The following is a 13095-nucleotide window of genomic DNA, read 5'->3' on the forward strand; positions in this document are numbered from 1 at the left end:
TGGTGACCCTTACCTGTTAATGGCCACCACGGTGGCTCCCAGCTGGTCCTGCACGAGGACGGACACGGACACCTGGAAGCCGCTCTCGTGGAAGCCGGGGGGCAGGAAGGCGCCGTGCTCGGCCCGGCTGCCCTTCAGCATGGACGGGGGTTGGAGCAACCCGGGATAGTGGAAGGTGTTCCTGCCCATGGTAGGGGGTGGGACTGGATGGGCTTAAGGTCCCTTCCAACCCAAACCATTCCAGGCTTCTCTGATGATTCTGCAGATCTGCCCTTGCTGCTGTCCCCAGCAAGGGTCACCTTGCTCTGGTGAGAGGGACAGTGTTTGGGTCTTGTAACATTTAAAAGGATTATGAAAAATCCATTATCAAAATAAAAATGGGAACAACTCTGCTGGGACTGGGAACAGCACTGACCAAGGCCATGGCTTCTGTACAAGCCTTGCAAAGCCTGACATTAGACAGAGGCTCAGCCCTCAGGCAGTTCAGCATCTCAGGAACAACTGAGTCAAGGATAAAACCCGCAGGAAGGTTTCCTTGGAGATCCCAGGAATTATGGGGAGTTTCACAGGGGCTGGAAAATGCACTGTATGTTTGCCAGTGAGCCCCAGTGAAGGTGTTGGCTCTGCCAGGGCTCACTGAGCTGGACATCCACCAGTAGGTCTGTGTCCTGGTCTGTCACTTCAGCTTAAAAACAGTCTAAGAGCCAAAATTCCCACCGTTCCAAAGAGGAATGGATTTCAGCATTGTTCTGGGCAGCTCAAAACACCCCGAAGTTACAACCCCATCACGCTGAACACACTCTGCTGCTCCCCCAGCCTTGGTGACCAGCCCCCTGGAAGCAGCAGCATCCATCCCCTCTCCGCGTGGCTTCCCGGCACTGTGCACAAACAGCTCTAATCTCTAACACTAATCATTTGGGGAAATCTGGTTTCCAGAGGCACTTAGTCCTTGGCCCAAGGCTACGGGACATCAGCCAGGCCACTTTTCCAAAGCTGGGCTTGTTGTTGCTGTCTCTGCAGCTGGTTGGGAAGGTAACTGCCGGCGGGAACATCCAGCCCACATGGCAGAGTTGGCCCCAGTGCTTTGTCTTCTGATTCTTCCCACATAAATGTGACTCAGTTTTGGGCACCATCTTCTTTTTCCTGCATCGAAGTACCAGTTTCTTCCCCAAGAGCTGGCCTGGCCTGGATGTCACCATTCAACTACAGGAATTAAGATTTATAAAGCTGCCTGCCTGCTACCATGAGTTTTAGAGCTCCATAATTTGGGCACACAAAGCTGCTCCTGGGCCAAGCTGCTTCCGAGCTCAGCCCTGGCCAACAATGTCCTGGGGTAGGAGTTTGGGGCAAAAGAAACCTCTGTGGGAAGAGCATCTGGTAACACTGGCCATGGGAAGGCTTTGCCTGTGAGGGGCAGGGAGAACTGGCAGGTGCCCACCCAACGCTCTCACCTGCACACTCAAAGTGCACCTTGGTCATGAGTGCCCTGAGGGGTCCTTGGGGAGACAGGAAGCACTCTCCCCCCGTGGGGGGCTGGTTGGGGAGCAGGTCGATGGAGGCGAAGCCCTCCTCCCCCGTGGTGAGGTCTGTGATGTGCAGGGTGAAGGTGTAGCCCTCGCCATCCTTCAGTGCCCCCGGCCTCAGCACCAGGTTCATCCCCGTGTCCCCAGTGGAGGTCGTTGTTTTGTCCAGGATGAGAGACCTGTTCTTAAAGCTGTGTGCTGCCCATCTCTGCAGGGATGGAAAGACAGGAGAAGTTTTGTTTAAATCTGAAGTTATGTCCTTAAAATGTTTTCAGATTGAGTCTCTTATAAAAAGTAACAGATTTCTAGTGGGAGCGTCTGCCAAATTTGCAGTTGATAATTCAGCTTTAGTCTTGTGTGCTACAGCAACAAGAACTGGAACCTTTCCAAAATGTCTGGTGGGAATATTTCCACTGTGAGATCTACTTTAGTTTCTGGGATTACATCACCCTCCAACAGAATATTTCATAATACAGAGTACAAAACACAGGAAATAAATGAAGGACTGGTGGAGTCTCCACGGGATACCATGTTTTATATGCTTCAAGCTGAACATGGCCTGGGTGGTTACTGTTAATAGCACAAAAGTACAATTGTGATAACAAGAGAAACAGTGAGATAACCAGGCAGAAAATGCCAGGCAAGGACATGTTGGGCTTGCTGGGAGCAACAGGACTGCCCGTTCTGAGACCTGCTTCACTCCACAGGCTGCAGGGATGCTGTGGAGTGGAATCAGGAATCAGAGGAGGGCAGGAGGTACTCGGGGGATCAGGAGAGACTAAACCACCTCTGCTTGAGCCACCAGAATAACAGGCAAAATGCCAACCAGCATGGAGAAAAAACACTTTACCAAAGGTGAAGCAAAGACCAATGACTTTACCCCAAGCTTGGAGTCGTTGTGACAGTTCTGGCAGGTCCCCTCCAGGTAGACGTAGGAGCTCTTGCTGACTTCGTAGACAGACTGAGCCTTGCAGGAAACACACTCCAGGGACACGATAGGGACTCCTCCCCTTTTGATGAACACCTGGGAAAGCAAGAGGCTTCATTAGAAGATCTGACACCAAAATACAGACAACTAAAATGTAAGGACACATCCCAGCACCTGGTTCTGAAAGGGGGAATCGCTGTGCACCAGCCCAGCCTATGCTAAGGAAACAGGAGGAAGGGATGCCCAAAGGATTTCCAGTCAGATTTAAGCTACATCACTGCTCTCACACTGCCCAGTTCTGTCACTGGTTTTCAAGAGCCACTCAATGCCAAACTGGGCCAATCTAGGTCATTCTGGATTTACTTTATCTATACTTTAACAACATAAATTGCTTTCAAAATGTTCCTCTGGCCCCCTGTGCTGAATTCCCAGCAAACCCTGCTTTGGCTGTAGGTTAGGGATGGAAGAACCACCTTTTCCAGAGAGCAGCATGTTGTTCCAGGGTTTTAGCTGGAATCTAACTGCACTTCTCAAGATATCTACCACACCTTCCTGGCAGAGCACCCAGAGAGAGCAGAGGCACCGGTGGCTCAGACACAACAGCTTTTGAGCTCTGACCCCTGTACTTTGTCTAAATTCCTTTAATCCCCAAGGAAACAGGCCTGTCCAGTCTTGGACACAGCCCTCTGTCCTGGCATAACGAGCATTAGGAATTCAAAGACAGTAATGAAGACATTGTTTAACATGGCAGACTCTTAAAAGAGGATAAATATTCCCCAGCATTAAGCCTGAGAGCATTGAAGCTCCATTCATTCCTCCAGTATTTGCAAATTTCCTGCGACACTGGGATCATTGTTTTGCGCTCGCGCATGGAAACCAGATAGTACGGAATGTCCTTGAAAGACTATCAATTTCATTTTTTTCTTTTCATCCTCCAGCTCTGGTTTCAAACCCCGGCAGTAAGGGTTTCCACTTTCAGAGTAACTACACCTCTAATTGCCAAGTGCACCAGATGAACGTTCCTGACATGAACCGTCGGGCTGCGGGTGCGCTTGGCCTTGGGCTTAACGTGTCATAAACAACATGCACTTAAGAAAATCCTCCCTTCAAAAAATTTGGAAGGAGAGAAGAGAGGAACTGTTGACAGTAGAATTAAACACCAGGTCTAAGGAAGCTCTCTCTGGGTAAAAACCAGGGAAGACCCTGCTGCTGTGGGATGTGAAGAGCCAAGACTGCATAAAGTGCTGGGAGAGCCACCGACCATGGCCGGGCTCCTTCGCTGGCCCATGGTGGGACTCAATGATCTTAAAGGTCTTTTCCAACCCACATGATTCTATACAGAAACTAAAAGAACTTGGTAGGAGAAGCAAAAAGTGCTGCCCAAGGAAGATGACTGTAAGATGGCTCTCTCACAGAAATACCAATGTCTGCTCCTGCCAATGACCTGGATGAGATCAGTTACAGAGCCCCAGTGATGCCCTAAAATCTGGGGACTAATTCTTCCCTGAGAGGGTGGTGAGGCCCTGACACAGGTTGCCCAGAGAAGCTGTGGCTGCCCCATCCCTGCAAGTGTCCAAGGCCAGGCTGGACAGGGCTTGTAGCAACCTGGGGTAGTGGGAGGTGTCCCTGCCCATGGCAGGGGGTGGAAGGTCCTTCCAACCCAACCATTCTATAATTCTGTGACTCCCAGTTTGGCTGTGTCCAGCAACAGGCACCCAAGGAGAGCAGTGACAGCTGTCTGTGGTACGTACGGTTTGGTTGGTGGCCTCAGGACTCATGTCCCCCTTCCTGACGGTGAGGTCGAACGTGTACGCCACATCTGCTTCTAATTCAGCTTTGGGAATTGTGACAATTCCTTCACTGGCACTGAAATTCAGAGAGCACCCTGCAGCCGAGCTCTGCTTGCAAGGAGAAAAGAACTTTCAAACCCTCCTTGGTACGGGTGCAAGTCGGGTTAGTCCACAGCCAAAACATTCAGGTCCACACAGAGTCACTGCCACAGACCTCGCTGTGCAGTGCCACCACTGGGGTGGGAGAAACACGGCGTGTGTGGACAACAAAACACATCATCCTACTCTTCAGGTTAGTAAACAGTACTTGGAATACTCCTGTGTTTCATCTGAGCTTCAGATTCTTATTTTATAGCAATTAATTCTTCATTAAATAGCTTATAAACGTTGCCAAGAATCACAAAAAGCTCACATTAACTCAAAAGGTCTAATCCACAGACACTTCACATCTTGCTATTTTGAGGTAAATATATAGAAAACACGACATTTTACAAGCAAAAGAATCCCACATTCAATCAAAAAGTGCTCCTGAGGTGGATCTCCCATCAGGATCTGCAGGGCAGTTCTCTCTTGCCCCCTCCATCAATGCAGGGTCAGACCACTTCAGCATGTGAGGACAGTGACCTGCTTGAGACCACAACTTGTGGTCACTTGACCTCTCTGAAGTCTAACTCTGTCCCCTGATGGCATTAGAGACATTTAACTGTTAATGGGACAGGGACCAGAGCCCTCAGCCCCCAGAACTGCAGTCAGCAGCTATTTCAGGCCAGACATGTTTGTAGTGGAGCTGACGTGCAGCTGGAGCTCCCCAGCGGTCACCCTGGCTGTGCAAGACTGCTCTTACCTTGGAGTAGTACGTACAGGACCACTCGTACAACAGTGGGGTCTGTTCGCCGTCATCCAAGTTCGGGTCGTAGGACTTCTCCCCGTCCAAGATTAAGTCCTGAGTGTTGGACCATACACGGTATGACCCCCCATCGATGATTGGGACCAGCTTACTTGGGATCACAGTCACATTGGCAAAGATGCTTTTGGACAGTGGGGTATCTCCAAAGGAGACAATAAACATGAAGCAATAGTTCCCAACGTGCAGGGCGAGCTTTGGGATAACCAGCTGGGGCCTGTTCACGTCAACGTTCGGCAGCCGGATCCTGCTGGAGTCATCCAGGTCCATGCAGCTGGGTGCTCGGTAGATCTCCCACAGGTGCTCTGTCTGGTACTTGATGCACCCTCGGAGGTCAATCTGTGCCTCCAGATAGTTCCTCTGGGATCGCTTCATGACTACCTGGGGGGGCAAGGCCAACTCCACCTCCGGCTCCTCGCACTCCAGGACTTTGACCGTGACAGTGAGCTGGGCTATGAAGAAGCTGATGAGATTGGTGGCATTCACCTCCACCAGGTAATCCCCAGGACTCAGGTAGGAATAGTTGGCCACTGCAGCCCTGGTTGTTTGAGTGGAAGAACCATCCCCAAAGCTCCACAAGAACTCAACGCTCCTGCTGCTGGGCACCACCATGGCTTCGAACAGTGCCGTCCTGTTGACAAAGGCATTGGAGGCAGAGAGGGAGACCTGGACTATCGGGTCTTGGACCTGGATGGTTCTGGTGATATTGACACTTCCCAAGTCATTGAAGGCACTGAGGTGAATCTCAAGCAGCCCTGCAGCTTCTGGAGTGTAGGAAACGCTCTCTCCTGACACAGTGACCACAGACCGACCTTGCTCTTTCCACAGGGAGAACCGCCAGGAGAAGGACACACGGGAGCCGCTCCCCACGCGGGCACTGAGGCTCTTCTCTGTGCCTGTGGGGATGCCCTCCTCACAGCAGTTCAGGAGCCTGACATCCCGGATGGCCTCCAGGACAGAGATGAGCACCTGGGCGTGTGCGATGCTGATCTGGTTCTGCACGGTCACAGTCACCAGGTAATCACCGCTCTTGGTGAACTCATGGGTGTACCTGGACCCGTTGAGCACCACAGAGTAGTCCCCGCTTATGCTCACCAGGTAACTCACAGAGGTACCTGACAACATCCTGATCACAAACGTGACCTGCTCCCCTGGCTCCACCACCTTCTTGCTGGCGAGAACTTCCAGACCTTGGATCCTGTCCAGCACTGAGATATTCCTGCTGGCCAGAGCCCAGCTGATGTCGTTGGATGCGTTCAGATGGACTGTATAAAGCCCTGCCGTAGGGAATGTGACTGCCACAGACTGGCCAGTCAAGGTGCCATTGGGCACCTCCCAGAGCCAGGTCACTTCAGTCCCTTTCTGCAGTTCCCCCTCAAAGACCACCGTGGAGCCTGATGAGACGTACCTACAGTCCAGCTCTGCTGTCCCTATACTCAGTCCCTCTATAACCTCCTCTACACAGACAGAAATTGTTGAATTGGTTGAATTCAGCTTGTTTTCTGCTCCGACGATGACCTCGATCACCCCAGGGCTTTGGAAGGAGTGTATAATGAAGGGTTCAGAAGTAACAGGAGAGGAGCCATCCTCGAGGTACCACACATACGTGATGCCAGTGCCACTGGTTATGGTGGCACTTATGTTAACAGAGGCATTAATAGCAGCTGGGTTGGGGAAGGCGTAGGGCTTTAGGAGACCAAGGCTTTCAACAAACTCCAGTGTCCTGTTAACAGTGGCACATCCCAGCATATTGGTGGCCTTCAGATAGACAGTGTAGTTCCCAGCTTCGGGGACGCTGAAGGAGAAGGTTTTCCCAGTGGAGGTCTGCACAGCATTGCCATCCCGCTGGACTACCCAGCTGTAGGAGATGTTTGTTCCCTCTCTCACCACGGCCTGCAAATGGAGTGTTTTGTTTGTTGGGAAATACATGTCCTCCACCAGGTCACCGCTGGCCACCTGCAGGCCCTCAATCTGCTCCAGGACGTAGACGTAGATGCTGTCCTGCAACGAGCTGATCTTGTTCTCTGCTGTCACAATGACATTGAACGTGCCCACGGACCGGAAGGTGTAGGAAATTGTGGAGGAGCCTTGGATAGGAGTGCACCGATCGCAGAGGATCCACGAGTAGCGGATGGCAGTGCCAGCCACGAGGGTGGCTACAAAACTCACCGACCCATTCAGTGGCACCACTGTCCTGCTGGCATTGATGGTGAGGCCGAAGAGCCGACGTTTCACGGTGACGTCGATGGTGGTCTCGTTAGAGCTCACGTCGTTCTGGCCCATCACGGTAACGCTGTAACGGCCCGTGCTGTTGTAGGAGTGGGTGGCGACTTGCCCAGGCTGGGTAGTGCCATCTCCAAAGTCCCAGCAGTAACTCACTTTGGTTCCATTCATGCTGGCAGAGAACAGGTAGACCTGGTTCAGCTCCAAAACATCTGTCCCATTATATTCAATCTTCGCTACCCCAACTGGTTCCTGGACTTCCACAAATGCTGTGTCGTTGTTGAAAGAGACGTTGTTGGAGACAGTCACTGTGACCAGGAAGACCCCTGTGTTCTTGTAGGTGTAGGTCACCTCGGTCCCACTCGATCTGGCGGACTCGTTGTTCCCGAAATCCCAGCGGTAGCGGTACTGGTAGGGAGGCACGGCACTGACCTGGAAGGTGCTCTCTTCCCCAAGCCTCACAAAGTGCTTGGAAGGGAGAAGGGTGACATTGACTATCTCTGGCTCCACACAGACGCTGGTGAAATAGTGAGCCTTGTTAAACCTGCTGGAGAGAGTCAGGGAGAGCAGGAACGTCCCGCTTCGGGTGAAGTTGTGCCTCACCCCAGGGTCCCCCCTGACTGTGACATTAGAGGAGCCATCTCCAAAAGTCCAGTCAAAGATGTACTCCTCAGGATTCCCCGTCACGTACGCGGTGAGCTGCACGTCCGGGTGCTCCAGGATGCAAGAAGCTGGCTCTATTTTGAGCACTTCCAGGACAAATATCCGAACAGGAACAGTCTGGGAGATGGAGTTCACGGGATTCACAGCAGTCACATTCACAGTGCAGTTGATGTCCTTTATGTACACGTGTTCTACCACTGGCTCCTGACTCCTCAGCACCGTCCCATCCCCCAGGTCGAACACCCAGGTGATGCTGTCCCCAGTCTGCACGGAGGCGTTGATGGTGACAGACGCTCCCAGCTCTGCTGCCTCGCCCGCGGAAACGCGGAGCCCGGTGATCTCCTCAAACACCTGGTAGCACTCCACTGTCTCCACACTGCTCACGGTGTTGTTGGCTGTCACGGTGACGTTGTACACCCCTCTCTGGGCGTAGCTGTGGGTCACTGTAGGCTGGATCTCTGTGAGCAGGGGGGACCTGTCCCCGAAGTCCCAGGTGTACACGACGCCATAGGGGGATGGCAGGGGATGGGCTCGGAAGGTCACCGGGCGGCTCACGACCAAAACCTCCTCCTCTGCTTCCACCTTCACGTCAACCAGGTAACTGTGGACGTGAACTGGGGTCAAGTGTGTGAGGTTCTCGAACTGGTTGGACACGACAACCATCAGGGCATATTCTCCTGCATTGGAAGAGAGCAGAGCAAGACCAGGGTGAGGACATGTCTGTCTGCCCCTGTGCTGTGCACACCCAAGGCTTTCCCCGCTCCAGCCCAGGACCAGCAGGAACTACACCAGGACATGTGTATGAGGACCAAACACCAAGTAAGGAGCCAGTCCAGCAGGTACAGAGAAAAGATTTTCTTTCTATTTGCCCACAGAACAGACCCTCCTTGTTGCCCATCCCTCCCACCAGCACAGACCCTGCCCTGCCCCTCATCTATCTATCCACTGAGACTGCCCAAAAATGGACTGTGTGTGGTAGACCTGCTTCTTACAGCATGGCCAAACCTCTCCAAGAAACACAGTTATAGAGGATGGCAACTGGAGACTTCCAGTCACTGGCCATTCATTCAGGAACAAGGTAATGACTTCCATGCCTCGGTTTTATTGGATGGTGTCTTGTAGTCCCCTCATAACAAAAACACCTGAGCCCCTTCTTCCCCAAAGAACCTTCCTGACCATACCTGGGTCTTGGTAGATGTGTGAAACATTGTGCTCAATGACAACCTCATGGACACTGGGATCAGGAACAAGGAAAGACTTGTTGTAGGGAGGTTTGAACAGGTATGCCTCCTGGACACCATCTCCAAAATCCCACCTGGAGAAACAGGTAAACAGTGTTACACTGCACAATAGGAAAATCATGGAAATCCCAGAGGAATCCTGGCCTGTCTTTCAGGTCGGGGCTGGGTTTTCCAAAAGAAACATAGGAAACAGCATGACAAGTATCAAAGCAGTAGCTGTGCCCAATGCTGAGAGGAGCACAGCACTGGTAAGAGGAGGAGGAACCCAATATTAGAGCAGTGTTGCAATACTTTAAAAGAGTGAACTGAACTACAGGTCCCAGCCAATCTGACTGACCCACAGGGATTTCAAATTAACTAGGCAGCATCTGAGAGATGGACCAGCTGGCCCTGGGAAGAGAAACAGTGCAGGCAAGGTAAGATATGCACAGAAAGGTCCTAAGTTTGGGGAAGTAGCAAAGGACTCACAGGAACAGAGCCTCCACAGCCGAATCAACGTGCACCCTCGCCGTGAGCTCCACGGTGCTGTTCTGGGGCAGGACTGGCAGGACACCCACCACCGTCAGGTTCTTCATCTTATTCATCATCTCCACCGTGACGTTGTAATTGACCGTGAAGTTGCTGACGTGGTTGGAGGCGGTGAGCTGGGAAGGACAGGGGGACAGAGACTGTGCTGGGGATCACCTCATCGTGCTGCCCTCTGAGCGTGAGGCTTCACTGCACTCAGGATGTCCCACCAGGCAGGCGAGCAGGCCAGCGCAGAGAAGAGTGGCCCCTGGGGCAGGGAGGCAGGGCAAGAGCCTGGATGGCACTGGAAAGCAGCCTAGGCTGGCAGGTCACCCACCTGGAAAAGCCACCTCTTGCTGGAACCACCAGTACAGTCAGCCCAAGGAAGGACTGGTGCTACAGCAAGAGGGAAAGAGAGGAGCTTCTCATCCAGAGGCTCCTCTGGCTCTGAACTTGCCAGTTACCCCTGTGCTGGCTCCAACATGCCCTGCACAGTCTCCAGCTGCTGAGCATAGGCCACCAAGGGGACAACAGACACCTTGGGACAGGGGCAGATGAGTGGCTTCAAGCACAGAGAGTAGGGATGGGAGAGTCTCATAAAATCAAGCACATGAAGTGCACCTCCAGGATCCTGGTGTGGTGGGCACAGAGAGAGAGACCAAGGCTGGACCAAGGAGGAAAGAGAGGCAAGAGACACAACAGAAATAGAGCAGGATGCTCAAGATTATTTAGGCATGAAACACTGACAGGGCACCTGGTGACAGAGCATCTTGCCACCTCCTCACCTGCAGGAGCTGCTGACAGAGGGACCCTGCAAACCCAGCTGAGTAGAGATATCTCACCCCAACGTGTAAGAGAAGTTCATGTCTAGGCTTCTGTGACTGCTATGCTGAACCCAGTGCCCCCCAGGCTAATGGCACCTTGTCAGCTCTGTAAGTGAAAGCGCCCCAGGCTTGTCAGCACAGCGCTTCACCCAGCAAATTAGTGCTGCACCAAGCAAATTAGTGCTAGCGTGGCCTTGGAGCTGGGCCTGGCATCTCCTCAGGAAGCCAAGTCACCCTGCAAGAGGATCAAGCACCTTGGATGAGAGCAGACTCCACCTGGCAGTACAGGGCACGACACAGAGAGATGTTCTGGCCAGAGATAAACTCCTGTTCCACAATACACACCTCCCTTGGCCCAGACTCTCTGCTCCATCCTTCTGGGGCCATGACAAAACCCAGTTCCAGTCTGCATCAGGAGGAAGAGAACAGGACAGAGAACAGAAGAGCTTGTGGGAGGTCTGTCCTGCCTACAGAAGTCTTATGTTTGCATCTTGCCTCTGCCTGGTTCTGAATCCATATCTCCTGCCTCATTCCTGCTGGGGAGGAGGAAGCACAGACACTCTGTGAGCAGAAAGGAGAACAAGGAGAAAAGAGGAGAAAGCAAAGATGAGGAATAAAGTGAAGTAATGGAAAAACAGAAGAAACTATTTGCATTTGCAAGAGCAGCTCAATGAGAAATAGCAGATGAGCTTGTTGGGAGCACAGTGAAAACCTCAGCTCAATTCTGCCTTCTCCTCTCCCTGCTGCTCTTCCTGCTGAGTTTGTGGGATGAGATGGAAACCCAGGGTTGAAATGGTATCATGGGAAAGGCCTTGGCTTACCGAAAGCTTGTACACGGCTGGGCTTTGGTAGATAACGTTGAAGACAACATTGTAAAAAGTGAAAGATGGCTTATCATCTACTGTCCATCGGAAAGTCACATCTGACCCAGCCTCCATCACAGGGATGTAGCTCTGAAAGGCATGAGAACATTTCATACTAGTGCAAGAGAAAAGCATGCCCAGCACTTCCCAGGAGATCTCCAGCTGAACTGGAGAGGGAGCAGGGTCAGACTGGGAGGCACCTCACACCTGCAGACAGTGCCCTCAGAGCATGACACAGAGCTGACACATCGTCTGGGGCTCTGCTGCTGATGGAGAAATGCAGACCCTGACCAGCAGAGCAGGGAGCACACCCCACACTCCCTGCTCCCACAGCCCAGCACTCTGCTCTTGGGATCAGGTCTAAAAAACCTTCTGATATCTGCAAATAAACAACTCGGCTTTAGCTACACCTGTAAGCTGAGCCTCTGACCCTCGCCCATGGACGGTGCCTGACCCAAAGGCTGAAGGGCTTGACCTGCCCTGTCCTCACTCCAATAGTGCCTCCTGAGCAGACTGTGGCAGCCAGGAAGGGTGAGACCAAGAGGTGGAGGTGCAGGATCTGCTGGAAGCAGCCAGAGCTTGAACAGAGCATTTGGGGCAGTTGCTGAACAGGTTCCCAGGGCTGCAGCTCTGGGGACAGGGGCTTGGAAAACAAAAAGACTGGAAACGCCAGAGGAACCCCAAGACTTGGACGGATGAAGCTTTTTTACAGCTTCAGTCAGCTGATGTAAGGATTTAGCAGAGCAAATCTGAACGTCTTGACAAGTCAAAAGAAGGCAAATACTGGCCTCTCATAACGCCTCTGGTTTCTGTGGAAGTGGAAAGCCAGTATCCCCCTCGCAGGAGGTACTGCCTTACCTCTGAGGGGATTCAAGGGAACGTACAGCCAAGCTGCCTTCCTGCTGGAGAGCACCAGTGCTTGTGCCACATGCCTGTGTCTGCAGCAGCGCGGGCAGCACGGCCTGGGAGCTTAGCAGCAAGCAGTGCTCCCCCCAGCCCAGCCTCCCCAGAGCCAAACACACACCTACGGGCTAAAGGGGAAGGCTAAAAACCCAGCTGGTAAATTAAGGGCGGCAGCCACCACTCACCACCCGTGTGTTCAGCAGGACCCTGCTCTCGGGGTCGGGGGTGGCCCTCAGCCCGCGGATCGGCTCCTCCACCTTCACGGTGACCGTGATGTTCTGGGAGCTCACGGCGTTCTCTGCCACCAGCACGTGGGTGCTGAGCCCCTCCCTGAGGCCGCTCAGCTGCACCACAGCGAACCAGGTGTCGTTGTTGTCCCTGGCACACTGCGCCGTGAGCGGTGCCACGGCCGCCGGGCAGGCCCCCGTGAAGGGCACGCTGTGGTTGTCCCCCAGCCAGGTGGCCGTGGCGTTCACCCCCGAGGACAGTTTGAGCACCAGGGTGGTGTGGTTGGTGGGCAGGTAGACCCTGCTGCCCTGGGGAGGGGGGTGGATGACACGCAGGCCCGACACCCGTGAGGCCACCCGGAAGCTGCAGGACAGGTTGGCGCTGAAGACCCCGCTGTCCACGCTGGCTCTGACCGTGTAGAGACCGGGCTGGTCCAGCCCCGCGTTGTGGGGGCTGAGCACCGGGACCAGCTGCTCCTCGGCATAGCGGACACGCAGC

General features: G+C 53.2%; 1 protein-coding gene across 1 annotated transcript in view; it reads right to left on the minus strand.

The window, feature by feature from the left end:
- The window catches only part of PKD1 (polycystin 1, transient receptor potential channel interacting), a 47647-nt gene that overhangs the window by 21228 nt on the left and 13324 nt on the right, over nucleotides 1-13095 (minus strand). Inside the window, exons 12-20 of the mRNA XM_029965251.1 lie at nucleotides 12555-13073; nucleotides 11425-11556; nucleotides 9741-9916; nucleotides 9213-9346; nucleotides 5086-8708; nucleotides 4203-4352; nucleotides 2404-2547; nucleotides 1439-1731; nucleotides 14-181 (exon numbers count right to left, since the gene is read on the minus strand). Of these exons, the coding sequence (XP_029821111.1) occupies nucleotides 14-181; nucleotides 1439-1731; nucleotides 2404-2547; nucleotides 4203-4352; nucleotides 5086-8708; nucleotides 9213-9346; nucleotides 9741-9916; nucleotides 11425-11556; nucleotides 12555-13073 (5339 nt within the window). The remainder of the gene's footprint in view (nucleotides 1-13; nucleotides 182-1438; nucleotides 1732-2403; nucleotides 2548-4202; nucleotides 4353-5085; nucleotides 8709-9212; nucleotides 9347-9740; nucleotides 9917-11424; nucleotides 11557-12554; nucleotides 13074-13095) is intronic.

This window comes from Manacus vitellinus, unplaced genomic scaffold, assembly GCF_001715985.3.
Source record: "Manacus vitellinus isolate BGI_N305 unplaced genomic scaffold, ASM171598v3 scaffold_93_pilon, whole genome shotgun sequence".
NCBI lineage: Eukaryota > Metazoa > Chordata > Aves > Passeriformes > Pipridae > Manacus > Manacus vitellinus.